The sequence below is a fragment of the Priapulus caudatus genome, unplaced genomic scaffold (genome assembly GCF_000485595.1).
Source record: "Priapulus caudatus unplaced genomic scaffold, Priapulus_caudatus-5.0.1 Scaffold337, whole genome shotgun sequence".
Lineage (NCBI taxonomy): Eukaryota > Metazoa > Priapulida > Priapulimorpha > Priapulimorphida > Priapulidae > Priapulus > Priapulus caudatus.
This window is the reverse complement of record NW_014577398.1, coordinates 189,335-203,145: the sequence shown is the minus strand read 5'-3', so window position 1 is coordinate 203,145 and position 13,811 is coordinate 189,335. Positions and strand designations below refer to the sequence as shown.

Sequence of the window (13,811 nt, the reverse complement as noted above, 5' to 3'; positions counted from 1 at the left end):
AGTGTGCTGCTGAAAGTTAGACTCTGCTTTCAGTGTGCTGCTGAAAGTTAGACTCTGCTTTCAGTGTGCTGCTGAAAGTTAGACTCTGCTTTCAGTGTGCTGCTGAAAGTTAGACCTGCCCTGGCCTGTTTTGAAACTAAGTTTAGTAGTTCCAGTTTCCATATCTCTCATCGTTCATTCTGTAGTACCATCTTCTTGCTAGTGTCTACAGTATCTCTACTGTCGCATTTCACTTTTCCGACTCCCAACTGGCGTTACATCACTTTTCCTCGTACGTTGGCTTTCTCATATATGAAATTTCCACTCGCGTCTACAGCTTCTATTATCACATATTTCACGCAATGCCTCGCTTCCTCACCCTACATCCTGAACTTGCAGCTCTATTTTGTCTCTATCTCTGTGTGATTGTGACTGTCTGTGTCTCATACACGTTCTCCTTCATCCTCTGCAGGCGCTCTTTGCGATCCAAGGTACCTGCAACATCTAACCAGCTCTCTTGTCCACCAAAACAGCCTTGTTTGTGCTGTGGTAGATGGCTGAGTTTTCACAGTGATAGCTCTAGTGCAGCCTCTTTGTAAAAAATTTTAATTGCATATACTGACAGGTGGATGAGTGAGTAGTTTGAGTTTCTCATACATCAAGATGCTACTTGTTGCTTTGGCTGTCATGGAATTAAGTTGTGCATGTTAAATTCTAAACTGGTTGATTTGATGAGTGAGGCATGACTCTTGATTAATATTATATTCTTGATTGATTAATGATTCTCATGATTCATCACGATTATATTCGGCGAAAAGCTAAAGGAGAGTGACTCTATATGGGTTCAGCAGAAGGTAGGGGTGTCCTTCCTGTATAGAGTAACATTTAGATATTTACTTATTTGCATTGTGAATGTCGTTGTTATTTTGTATGCTGTGCTGAAATTGGCTTGCGATGTTTCGGCCAGCTTACAGAATTTTGTCTACATCTGGTAGTTAGATGGAGAATGTCATTACGTGTGTCTGCGGAAAGAGATGGAATGGAATCGAACTGTTTTATTCCGTAAGCTGTGTTTAAACTACATTGTGACGTTATCTCGAGACGACATGGAAGATTTCAAGCGTTCAAAGTCTAGCATGATCTCATGAGTCTGATAAGCTGTTTCTCTTTCGAAATTGTTTATTTTGGATTTAGGGTCTCGTTGCACACTTATACCTCCAAGTTACATTCGTGCTGCTTAAAAGATTCCATAAGTTCTATCACTTCGAGGTGTACATGATGGTGAGTTGTTGTTTTAAGTGCAATATGAATGTTCTAGTATGTCTATGTAGCGGGTCACACATGCATTATTGCATACAGTTTTAGGATCCAAAAGCTATACCACAGTTCTGATATAGGTACACCTATACAATTTATTGCCTAAGCTTAGCGGGTAGGTAGGATCCTAAATAGCAGGAGCAGTTACTGATATGTAGTGTAGTTATATATATAAACACGATGCACTTTATATATGTTTGCTAGATGTGTTAGTTGAATATTCGTTTTAGGTATTGGACCCCAGGTGATGGGCGTTTGTATAATTATGTGAGCATACGGTACATGTCCATTGAATTACGTTGTGTGTGGAAGTCACTGGGGAAGGTTCTAGGTGCTGTTTTATCGCCTACCCGTCACATCGGCATTGCTGTTATGAGCCTAGTAAGTGACTCCGACTTGTGGCGGACGCCCAGTGTTAATCACTGGTTTATTGAGAAAACACGAAATGACCTAAATGCCATCTTAAACATGTCAACATTTGATCTCAGCAATTGCCAGTCTACAACACCTGAAATCAGTATGGGTGTTTGCACTAATGCACTTGTATTCAAACGTAGATGCCGTTTACGTATATAAAACTGTGGTATGACAGAGGATGTAGAACTCTAGGAGAGATCTGGTTAAGCACTGAATTCGCGCAACAAGATATGTGGAATAAGCACATAATTGGAGGGAAGGCAACCTCACCTATATGCGATTAAAGATTCCAAATTGGTCATCATCCACATTCAGGGGTGTCAATGTTTCTAAATGGCGATCTAAGGAATTTAAATTCAATATTAGTGCGAGCCGGTGGAATTTTTATCCATGACAATTGTTAAGTATATAGCCTTTCGACTGAAGATTTGGGGGGGGCAACGCTTTGGGGTTAAGCTGACTGCATTCATAACTCCTGATGGATGTTGGACACCCCTGATCTATATGATTTCAAGAGCTAATAATGCCTATTATTAGCTCTTATTATTATCAGTTGTTGCTAGCTAATTATTAGGTTAGCTAGTATTATTAGCTCTTGATGATTTCTTTATGAAAATCGGTGAGTTATGTTGAACTGTGTTATTTATTTCTCATTTTTATGTGATTCTAGTGATATATTAGTCATTTTAATGAGTGCTACAATTATAATTGATTTTTTACATTTTTATTGATATTAGTTTATATATAGTAATTGATATGTGAAATCTGAATACCGTTGATTCAAATATTATTATTATTAAGATATTTATTGAATTACGTAAAGTTGAAAAGTAATATTTAAAATTATTATTATTATTATTAATATTATTATTATTAAGATATTTATTGAATTACGTAAAGTTGAAAAGTAATATTTAAAGTCGTATACTCGTTAAAAGTTATACAAGTTTACATAATATTTATGGTAATCCGCCGTAACGGTTGCATGCCTGCTAGATCGTTTACTAGCACATATTCCTAGGTAACAGATAGCCTTATCAGGTTTACAATCAGTTGGGCGTATTTGTGATAAGGAGTAACTTATGTAACCAAGCTGTTTATATTATACATTGTATATATATCCCAGCTCTATGACATTCTATTTCTTATAGCACGGATAGTATAACGTCTTTTTATTACAGGGAGTCTCTAAATCTTAAACTGATTTGGTTCCAAATTTTGATTTTCGAATCGAAACTCAATCGTTCATGATGTTCGTAAATTCAGAGATCCCTTGTTTATTGTTGCGATGGGAACATTGTTATGTTAGCATTTAATTAGTTATTAATTAATTAATTGCTTTGTAATCTGATTGTTATTACTTGTGAGTGCGTGGACAGTTTAGTGTCTTCTTGCGCAATTATATATTTAGCACATATCTCACGCGCAGCGTGTTCTTTGTTTCCTCACACGTACATTCCCCTCGGTTTACCAACGTAACTTATGCAAGAAGAGACGCATGGAGGTTTGTAGAATGCTTCTAAGCTGAGGTAGAAAAGAGTTCTATCAATACAGCGCCATCCCATTTCGAGTAGTCTTTCGGTGTACGTATAGACAACAAATCTCTGTTGTGATTCATCTCCCACTTACTATGCATGGATACTTTACTGCATTTAATATTAATACGTTTAATTTGTGTAATCTTTTACGACAATCAATTCATGTAGTGTAGTACATATTTGGTCGTATTTTCGCTTTTTTTTAGAAAGCAGTAGTTACGTTGTATGATAGCCTACCGCCTATGCTATTTAGAACCCATAGTATATGAATCGTTAGAAGTGTTGCTAAACATATTCTAAATTGCAGGGAAAACATGTTAAAATGAAACTGCAACTTCAGAATGTGCATCCTTACGTATTTTGATCATCTTCATTAGATCTTTATTCCGCCCCGTTCTGCTGAAACCAAGTTTGCAAGTATATTGTGCTGTTATGAAACCATAAGGATGATGGTTTGCGTGCAGGGAATCTAGCCCAGCATGGCTGTATTGCGTTGTCATTAAATAATTAGCAGTCATTGTATTATAGAAAAGATACAAGTACGATGTCAAAGAAAATATAAGATTTTAACCAACATAAAGATCGTTTAAATATAAGTTTTAGCGAATTTTAAGGGGCCCAATATTAATAAGATGTAAATTTTTGTGTTACTTCATTTCAATATATAGGTTATTTATTGTAAGTATTATTATAAACGTTTCTTACTCTGATTGAATATGCCTATAAACGTTTAACAATGACTAATTGAAATTTATCATTGAATTTTATTTGGTTAAATATTTTGTTAGTTAAAGGTGTGCTGTTTTGCTTCACGTCATGAGGTTACTCATTTTTTTGGACTGTGGGATTTGAACTAATTTCATCTAAGCAATAAACTTTATTCCGAGTTACACGTCCATGTTTTATTGCGGGTATTCATGCACGTGTGGTGTCGTATAGTTCACTTCTACTTGAGAACAGATTAACAAATTGTTGGCTCTCTTAATCGGGAAGCAGCTGATTGAAAATGTGATATGACACAGGACACATTTATACATAATAGCTTGCCAGTATCAAATATGATGTGTGATATATATAAAATGTTCAGTTACATGCTCACGCACGCACTCAACGCGCTCGCGAACGCACGCACGCACGCACGCACGCACGCATTCGACATTAACTTTCGTGATAACGAATTCGTGCAAAAAGGCGAGTGTCTCAAATGCCACTCATGCGTGTGACCTATGATGAATTCAATTAACACACATTCAATCGCGGCGATTGACTTGCACCTAGCATTACTGTGTGTGTAATGAAGCTTAATTGCGACCCTTTGCCCTGGAAAATTGTAGCCCGCGTCATTGCCTTAATAGTTAATCAACTACAATGTATTGGCAATGAACTTGACATATATAAGCAGGCTCAGTTATCCAAGCGAGCTGCGAAATCATGAAGAAATCCGCACTCAGCCACCAATAATCCTCGTTATTTCGACTGGAATCTCGTAATTATAGTAAACCTGGGAGGTTGTCTAATATAATTCATGAATAACTTGGTGACTCAATATCAAATCTGTCAATACAATATAAAAATAATGAAAATAAATGCCATACAACTAATATGAAATGTAGAAGCAAGAAGACATAAATTCGTACACTTGGTCTGGTCGGCAGGGCCGACATGCCTGTGTGTGTGCGTGAGGGGGCAGCTGCCCCCCTAGATTTCGGAGCAAAATAAAAAAATAAGCTTAGCAAATAATCGTAAATAACCCTAACGTGATTTTTTTTTGTCACTTGTCCGTGAAAGCCTTGTCTCAGACCCACCTATACTACACTATGGACGTCGATAAAGAACTGTGCCCCGCGCTGATCTTTACACAGTTGAGTCATGAAATTTACCCCCCCCCACCTAGGAATTTGCTCAGCCTACGGCCCTGGTCGGGCAGCTACTGGCGTCAAATAGGCCAAACAAGGGGCACGTGTCGTGACGACGTAAGATCTATCGACACGATAACGTGACGTAACTATTTAATTATAGCTAAGCTATCTGTCACTGGCATACTAATGTTGCCCATTTTAACGTTCTCTTTAGTTCTCTGACGTGGCTGCATGAGAGAGTTTCACAGCGAACTAACCTAACGTAATCCACGCATTATTGCGTATGCCTCGTAAATGGAGCGTGCATGTAACGTAAATCCTATACGGTCGCTATAAACTTATTTAAATGTTGTCGTGACACATCGCAATACGTCATAGGCGTCCACCACGCACCACGTACTTTGTTAAAATATTCTTCATGGCGGAGTGCTTAATGGTTTTTGTAATATTAGAATCGTACTTCCCACGTGTATGGATGGGCTTCCTACGAGGGAAGGCTACGGTGGGGGATGCGGACGCTCTCACAACCAGCAAGCACTCGGTCAGGTTACTAGTAGCGAGGTGTCGGAATGCTCATTTCATTCCAGCTGTTGGTGATCACCACCCATTCGATTTATGTAGTTTCCGGGATGAACACGATCTTCCTCTAGCCAATAGAACATTTGCTCAGCTTTGCTGCCTATAAAAGGAGACTGGCTGTCGCTGTGGTGTGCAGATGTTCCGTGAGAGGCGTCGGTGATTGTGCCTGCAAGATGCAACTGTGGTGTTTCTGCTAATTTGCGCTGATTCAAACCAAATAAAGAATACTAATGATAAATGAATTAATGAAAGATTAATGATAAATGAAAGCATACAATTACTCCGAAAAGTGCATTTGTGAACGTATATCGTGAAGCTTACATCGGACAAGTTTGGTAAATTGCTTATTGGATATATTATTGTATACGCGCAGTACATCGGTAGTGGTAAAGACGTTTACATGTGATTGTTATTATCATTTGTTTACAGAAACTCCATTTTACATCTTCTATATGTGAATAGATTCATTCTCCTTTTGCTCCGATTGTATCACAATTAAATCGTGTAATGATAATCAAGAAACGTTTTGTGAAGAATCACATTCGATTTCTGCGTTATTCTGCGCGTTTTGTGCTGCTTCATGTGCATGGATAACAACTACACAACTACAACAACACAACTACATTCTGATTTGGCGACATTCATCATATCTATAAGCGACATGAGGAAATGTGGAATTTTGCATCGCTAGGACAGTTTCTAAGCAAGGAACACCTACATTTGTGGATACTCGCCTTACTCCTTGTTCTGACCTTATATATCTGCAAGATATTATTCAACTTCATACACGGTAATGTCCCTCATTAATATTTTATCATATATATATATATATAATATATATATATGATCAAATATTATATATAATGATAGATATATATTAGATACATATATTCTCTACTCCGCTATCATATTCATAGTTGCGTCATATGATGAGTTATATATGCTGGTGAGTCATATACTGCTAAGATGCTGTCAGTTGCGTCGCTGTCGACCTAAGCACTCAGACGCAGTGAGTTGCAATGCGTCGCGTCACGTCGCATTCAATCGCAATCCTACCTAAAGCCAGGCCTGGTAGCATACTAGAGCACAGGTTAATGACTACATTGTATCTATATTGTATATATATATATATATATATGTGTGTGTGTGCGTGTGTGTGTGTGTGTGTCTTTCTGTACATATTGTTTGTTCACAGTTTTTACTTTAGCGCACATGAATCTCTTTATAGATTATAATAATTAAATGTAAAAATTAAATCCTTCCCGCGCCTATGTGGCACATAGAGCGGTGCCTATCTCCGCAGCCGCTTTCACAGTAGATAGTACAGCGGGGGGGGGGGGGTTAGTCCACTGGTAAAATTATAATAGGTGCACGTATATTATAATGCGTCCCTACTACTAAAAAGAACTGGTTCGAAATGATCAAAAAGAGCGAGCTATCAATATAGCATTCATTAGACTTAGTATACGCCAGGAATGTAATCATTGCTCGTACGATAAATTAACATGTGTTATGCACATCATCGTGGTTTCCATAAAACTGGCACATGTCATTTTTTGCACATCGTTTCAAAGCAATTTCCTGTATGACTAGCTTTGACGTAAACAGTGTGATATCAGGGACTCAACTTTGTTTATTGATATATAGATTTTAGTGCGATTTGTCCACATGTGATCAATCAGTTGAGTTATGTTGTGTAGTGTGTTACAGCAGGACAGGAACGAAGGAAAATGCAAGCGACTGAGCAGATCAAAGGTAAAAATTATAAATAGTAGTAATTAGTTATATTAGGTAGATATTAATATTGCGCGATATATTAAATGTATTAGCATCAGCTCTCCAATATCTTAATCTATCCATCCATCTATCTATCTATCTATCTATCTATCTATCTATCTATCTATCTATCTATCTATCTATCTATCTATCTATCTATCTATCTATCTGTTTAACTATATATATATATATGTTTATATATATATATATATACCCTTCTCTTTCACATTTGTTCTCTCTCTTTCTCTCTCTCTCATTCTCTCTCTCTCTCTGTGGGTGCACGCGTGTACGCGTTTCGGCGTGTGATCCCATATGTGTCTATCTATAAATCGAACGTACTTCATGCGGTGTAATAGCTCGACTTTAGAGTTACTAAAATAAATCTCGGTATGGCTCGGTATGCGTCCCCAAGAAGTTGTGTGGCTAGAGATACCTATAATGGTTCGTTCGAAGTCTCTTTTCTCAATGGCGACTAGTAGGCCTATAAGTCGTGAATGTGTGTTTTTCCATGGCCTATAAAAAATGAACCTGAACTAAGGGCACAAACGTTAGGAAAGCTCTTAATTGTAGGACAAGCTCATAATAATGCTTTGAGTTTCGCTAGCGCGGCTGGAAATCGTCCGTATGCTAGCTTTAGCGAACGCCATACGACTTTACGACGTTCGCGCGATATAAAATCGTGCACTTACATCTAGCTTAAACAACTAGAAAAAACGCAAAAATTGGAAGTAGATGTTTCGCAAAAATCGTAAAGCACACTTGCTGTTCGTTAGCAAAAAAAGTTATGGCGTAGCTAGTGTTGGACATATAATGTTATGCTATAAATTTGGACGAAACCCATTGGGCTGATTGTGCAAGATATCGTTTCCATGCAAGAGAAAGAGGTTTATACGAGTGTCATAAACATGGAAACGTAATAAATTTGTACTGACAATGTCTACTACGCCCCGAATAGACAATCGACTAAAACCAGCATAAAAATCAATTTGACTCGTATGCGTTCGTAGAATTACGGAACACGATAGATCGACAGACGCATTGGTGGGGTGGGGAGGGGCAGGCGAACTATAGAACAACAGTATAGAAACAATCACCTATTATGGTTTATATGTATTCTTACGCTTAGCTTAAATGCTATGACATATAATATAATAATGTTACGCATACATGCATGCAAAACCAGCTCCGCTGTGTGTTAAATGTTTTCGCAAAATGTATTTTAAGTGACGTAAGGTGGCGCCAAGTGACGACAGTTAAATGTTTAATTAGAAGGCTAATTGATTTTAAGGCAATTTGCTTTTACGCAACCAGTTTTCCGTCATGTTCCTATGGAAACGTACCATATGCGACTGTGCATGAATATATAGGCAGGCACGCTATTTTTAAATAGTAATTCCCAAGAAATTGGTACTCATTCTTTTTCTATTTACACATACATATATATTTAGATAATAACTAATTATTATTATTGTTATTATTATTATTATTATCATTGTTATTATTATTATAATTATTATTATACAGAAACTCATGAAAATGGCGGGGAAATTACTGAAGAAACGACATATCACAGTTCTACATACAAGAAGACGTACACGCAGAAATGTGTACCGCGTAGAGAGCGAGGAGGAAAAGGTTTGTCTTTGATTATATATTGGACGGGGACGTTATTGTCATCGAAAATGAGTGAACAACAGTAGTGTTATAGTGGGATTGGCTCTTATTCATTATGTGTAATAACATAATAAACGCGCACCCATAGATATGATACTGCAAAGGAAAGAAGAAAAATGATATAGAATATTAAAACGCTATAACCATTTTTTTTATCACCACAAGAAAATTATTACCGTTTATTTCTAACATTATTTCACTCCTAGTACGTATACCTACTATTAAAAAAATCATTGGATTACCAATGCTTATACAAATTTTCAGGGTTACTTACTACAAAAACCTCGTTAATTTTTGCTATCTCATATGCGCTTAAAGCGCATTCCATTGGCATTTCCCCTCAGCATCAGCTTTTAATTATGAGCGACAGAGTCCTGTCAGCGCCGAGCTAGGACAGTATGCATCAGGTTTTGGCCTAATACAAATGGGCTGCGTTCAAACATTAATGAGCACAGTTAGCCTAGTACAGGGAGAAGGTCATCATCTATTGCATAATATTCTTATTTCATGATGAAATGACACATTTGACACCTTTACATTTTACATTTAACTGTGTTTCTGGATGGTAAAACGACTAGACTGGACTGTTTTCAGATATGAAACCAATCCGGTGATCTGTCGAACGATATTAAGAGAGCAATGATGTCGACGAATGTTGTTCATTTAAACTTCAGTTTATTTATTTGACCTTGAAGAATTAATAACCACATGCAATGCGTGTCTCCACTTTCTTCAACGTTACTTCTCATTGGAACATTGCTCTAGCCATATAAATGTAACTTATGTAAGTAATGTAAGTAAAGTAGTAGTCAAACAATTCCAAGAGCGTGACAAAGGTCACCGTTGCAGAAACCCAATCCAGTGCACTGCCTTGCGATAGCATTTTTTATGTTAGTCCTGCATGGGCGCCTGTTGAGTAGCAATGGTATCGCGCACAAAGTAGGATTTTGTTTTCCAAACGACATAGCTTTCCTTAAAAACCCATTGGAAATCATGTAGCTACACCCAATATTTGTTTTTGTACTGTTAGGATAACACTTGATATGAAGCAATGCGGGTAGTTATAGTGCGACGGACGATATTTCTTACAAACGACCTCATTGAGAGTAAAATGCTGGCCACTCGGAAGGGTTGAGCCCGGAATAGTGTATGAACTATTTACGAATGCCTTACTTACGAATGACTTACTTACAAATGAATTACTTACGTGTATGAATAACGTAGTTTAGCAGCAGTTCTTGGCAGGAACAAAAACTTGAGCTAGAGAAACTAAGCGTTTATTAATGATTATATATAGTTACTAATATTAACCTATAATTTACTGTATGAATAATATGTTTTTTAATGATTTTCACGAATTTCAGTAACTTGTGGACACATTATATAGGCCTAACCATAACGCCCGCCACCGCTTATTTGCAATAAAATCCTTCAAGCATAAACGGCGATGGTGAAGTAAAACAACCCACGCTCTACCCCGCACCTCAAAACACTCTACTCGCGTCCTAAATCAAATTTGAACTGTATTATTTTTATCGAACGGATAGCTAAGTTTGGATATTCCTCGTCATACATACGCGGCTTTGAGTAAATACATACGGCCCGCGAAGAAAACTTGAAATACAGATAATATATAATGCCTTAATCATCGCAACGTATTTCTTATATTTAGGCAAATAGACGTTGAATTCCGCATATTGGTTATTGGCAGCTGCTCGTCTTTGCGTACGTTAAGCTGCAAACTCTATGGCATGTTTTTTTTACTCTTTACTCCATGATGCGGTAGCACGTTACGGATACTGATGCTACATTTTGTTGTATCTTGCAACATTGTTTTAAATACTACCCCACTGTACAGGAAGAACTTACCTTCGACAGAGCTTGCATAATGCGAATGAGTAATGTCTACTGTAAGTTGTATTAAATTTTTATGGAACGCATAACTTCAGTAGTGTACCGGAGTATAGTACTCTGAGCAGCTAGGCCGCGCAGCAGCGGAGATGATTCTTGTGTCAGGGGGAGCACTACACAGCTGCTGCTGTTGCTGCTGCTGCTGCTCATGCTGCTGCTGCTGCTCATGCTGCTGCTGCGGGCAATCGGGAGTTGAAAGCTGAGCTGCCCCTGGCTTAACCAACAGTGTTGAGGTAGAGCAGGATGTGAAAGTACCTCTTGGTTAAAATCGTCGAAGCCTTCTCTCTTTCCCTCTCTCTCGAGTGCCGGACCGCCTCGTGCCTTTCACCGCGTGTCTTAACACCGGCTAGTGATTCCACCTACTCGCAAAGTAACTCTAGAACGTGCGTCCATATTGCTGCTGCGGATTCATCTCTCGTAGACCATCCATGATACCATCCATCGTGCGACGTTCGTGAACTTTACTCGTCTGAGCGAATCGTGATAGTGCAGCTCGCGCGCGCCTTTGTTACAGCGCACTATATTGTGGTTCTACTAAATTCCTAGGCAAAGGAGTGAAATCTTTTTTTGACGCGCAGCTAAAATTAGTCGCAGCAGTTGCGTTCGTTCTGCTGAACAGCTGATGGAGTCTACGGGGCTGGTAATGTAACCGACGGCCTGACGTGGGCCGTATGATCGCCGACGAGGTTTCGTACATTTTTTTGCCGTTGGTGCTTGGCTGTGCTGCATTTTTTTATGCGTATATCATTCAACTGAGTAAGTATGAGCCGCACGCGCGACAGTTCGTGAATCTTGACTTTAACCCAGCTTTCAACGTGGACAGAAGAACTCTTTGTCAGTGCATCTGGAAGTATTTGTCAGTAGTAGTAAAGTACTATACGTTCGCAAAGTGTAATGCACGCCAATATATACTTGCACGTATATGCTAGCTAGTTAATGAACAATAATTTTACTTAGGATTCTCTTACTTATGATATAAAACATCGATGTTGTGCATATATATATCGATGATGTATTCATTGAGCGATGAATTGTCGTGCACCATAATAGTATTCGTCAAGGTTTTTTTACCCAAACGTTAACAAGATTGCATCTGTAACGTGCCTCTTATACTATCGTGATCGTAATAGTGGTATGCGTCGGGTGAAGTCACACCCGGTGCTAAACGGCTGTCATGTACAACACATAAAGAACGCAAGACTGAGATGTACGTATTTACAGCAAGTACATATTAAATTAACAGAACTTAACTAACGTATAATCCCACAAACGGGGCAGAAACGCGTACATATGCTTGCGCGGTTTCTGAACATAACTTACGATTGCAATAGACGGTATGCGGTCGCAGAGACGGTGTACAAAGTGTCTTGAGCGGATTAATAGAGAGATAGCCGTGCGAGCCGTTTTATATGCGCGTCCGTCTATTGTCTTTCTCCTGGCCAATAGACCTTATCCTGCGCGCTAACTGGCTGTCACATAATGGGACTGTCCAGTCAGTGGTCAGCGTTTAAACAAAGCCTCCTTCTCCAGCTATCTCCATTATAACACATATTTATAGCACTAGCTTTATCCCTGACTTTCATAATTACTTATGAACTAATTTCTCTGTATTACACATCAGAGTGACAACCACTGTCTAGTAATTCATTGACGGGATAGCTCTTAATATAAGATATTTTTAGTGTACCGATTGCGACTATATAACTGCTAGACAAATCTATTACAGCTCTGCGATTCCAGTACTTATCTGCGGGACTTTTCATAGACCGTGCGGTTAGCGCATTGTTTTATTAACACAAAACGGAATGTGTTTGAATAGTACCTCTACATTCCGTTATTGATAGAATACGGCTATCGTCTGGCCGATAAATATACACTGGCCGTCAAAATCAGTCGAAATTCATGCACAGGCATTAACATATGGAACGATATGATATGACCGGCGGATGTGCCAAAAGAATGAGACTAGCGCCTGGTTTAGTAAACATGCTGCTCCGTTTGAAATGTATTGCAACTACCCAAAGGTGTTGCATTTCGGATACGGATATTTTTTATATGTTTTTGTCTGTCGAGACGGCCGCATTTAGAACGGCTATTATTATCGACTTAGTCTATTATAGCTAATGAAGCGATGCATAACTCATTCTTATTTTGAAACAAGCGTTGTAGAGAAATTCTAGTGCGTACTCTACGCGACCATACGCGTTGTAGACATGAACATGCACATTTAAAAATAATTTCAGATGGCTATAGTTTCATTTTGCATAGTTATTGGTGGGGTGAAAGAAACTGACAAAATATAATTATTTAAATGATCTAACAACAAACAACACAAAACATAACTTGTAAGCGTAAAACTGGTGAAGTGGTTGACATTTGACGTAAAATCCTACGCCTACTTGTTTTTATGTCACATTGACTTAATTAACATCTATACACTCATAACATTCTAATGATTCTATTAATTTGAAATTGATGGAATTTGCGCAACCCCTCTAATTCCTTGTTACGATAGCATTGCGTGTTTTATTGAAATTTAGTTTTGTTTGGAACATTTACCTATACAATTTCTATTATAGAGACATAAATAGATCTTCTATAGTCTGTCATTACATGTACGAGTAAATACGGCGGTTGCTCACTGGTTAGTGAGGCTGTATTACTGCTAATCTACATATCCTCTTATCTACTCCCCATCCGTACCACACACACACGCACACACACACACACACACACACGCACACACACACACACACACACA

At 38.3% G+C, this 13,811-nt stretch overlaps 1 protein-coding gene across 1 annotated transcript in view; it reads left to right on the top strand.

Moving 5' to 3' along the window:
* Positions 1-9,293: 9,293 nt before the first annotated feature.
* The window catches only part of LOC106809207 (titin-like), a gene marked incomplete in the record, with an annotated part of 98,410 nt that continues 93,892 nt past the window's right edge, over positions 9,294-13,811 (top strand). Inside the window, 1 exon segment of the mRNA XM_014812204.1 lies at positions 9,294-11,806. Within this exon segment, the coding sequence (XP_014667690.1) occupies positions 11,722-11,806 (85 nt within the window).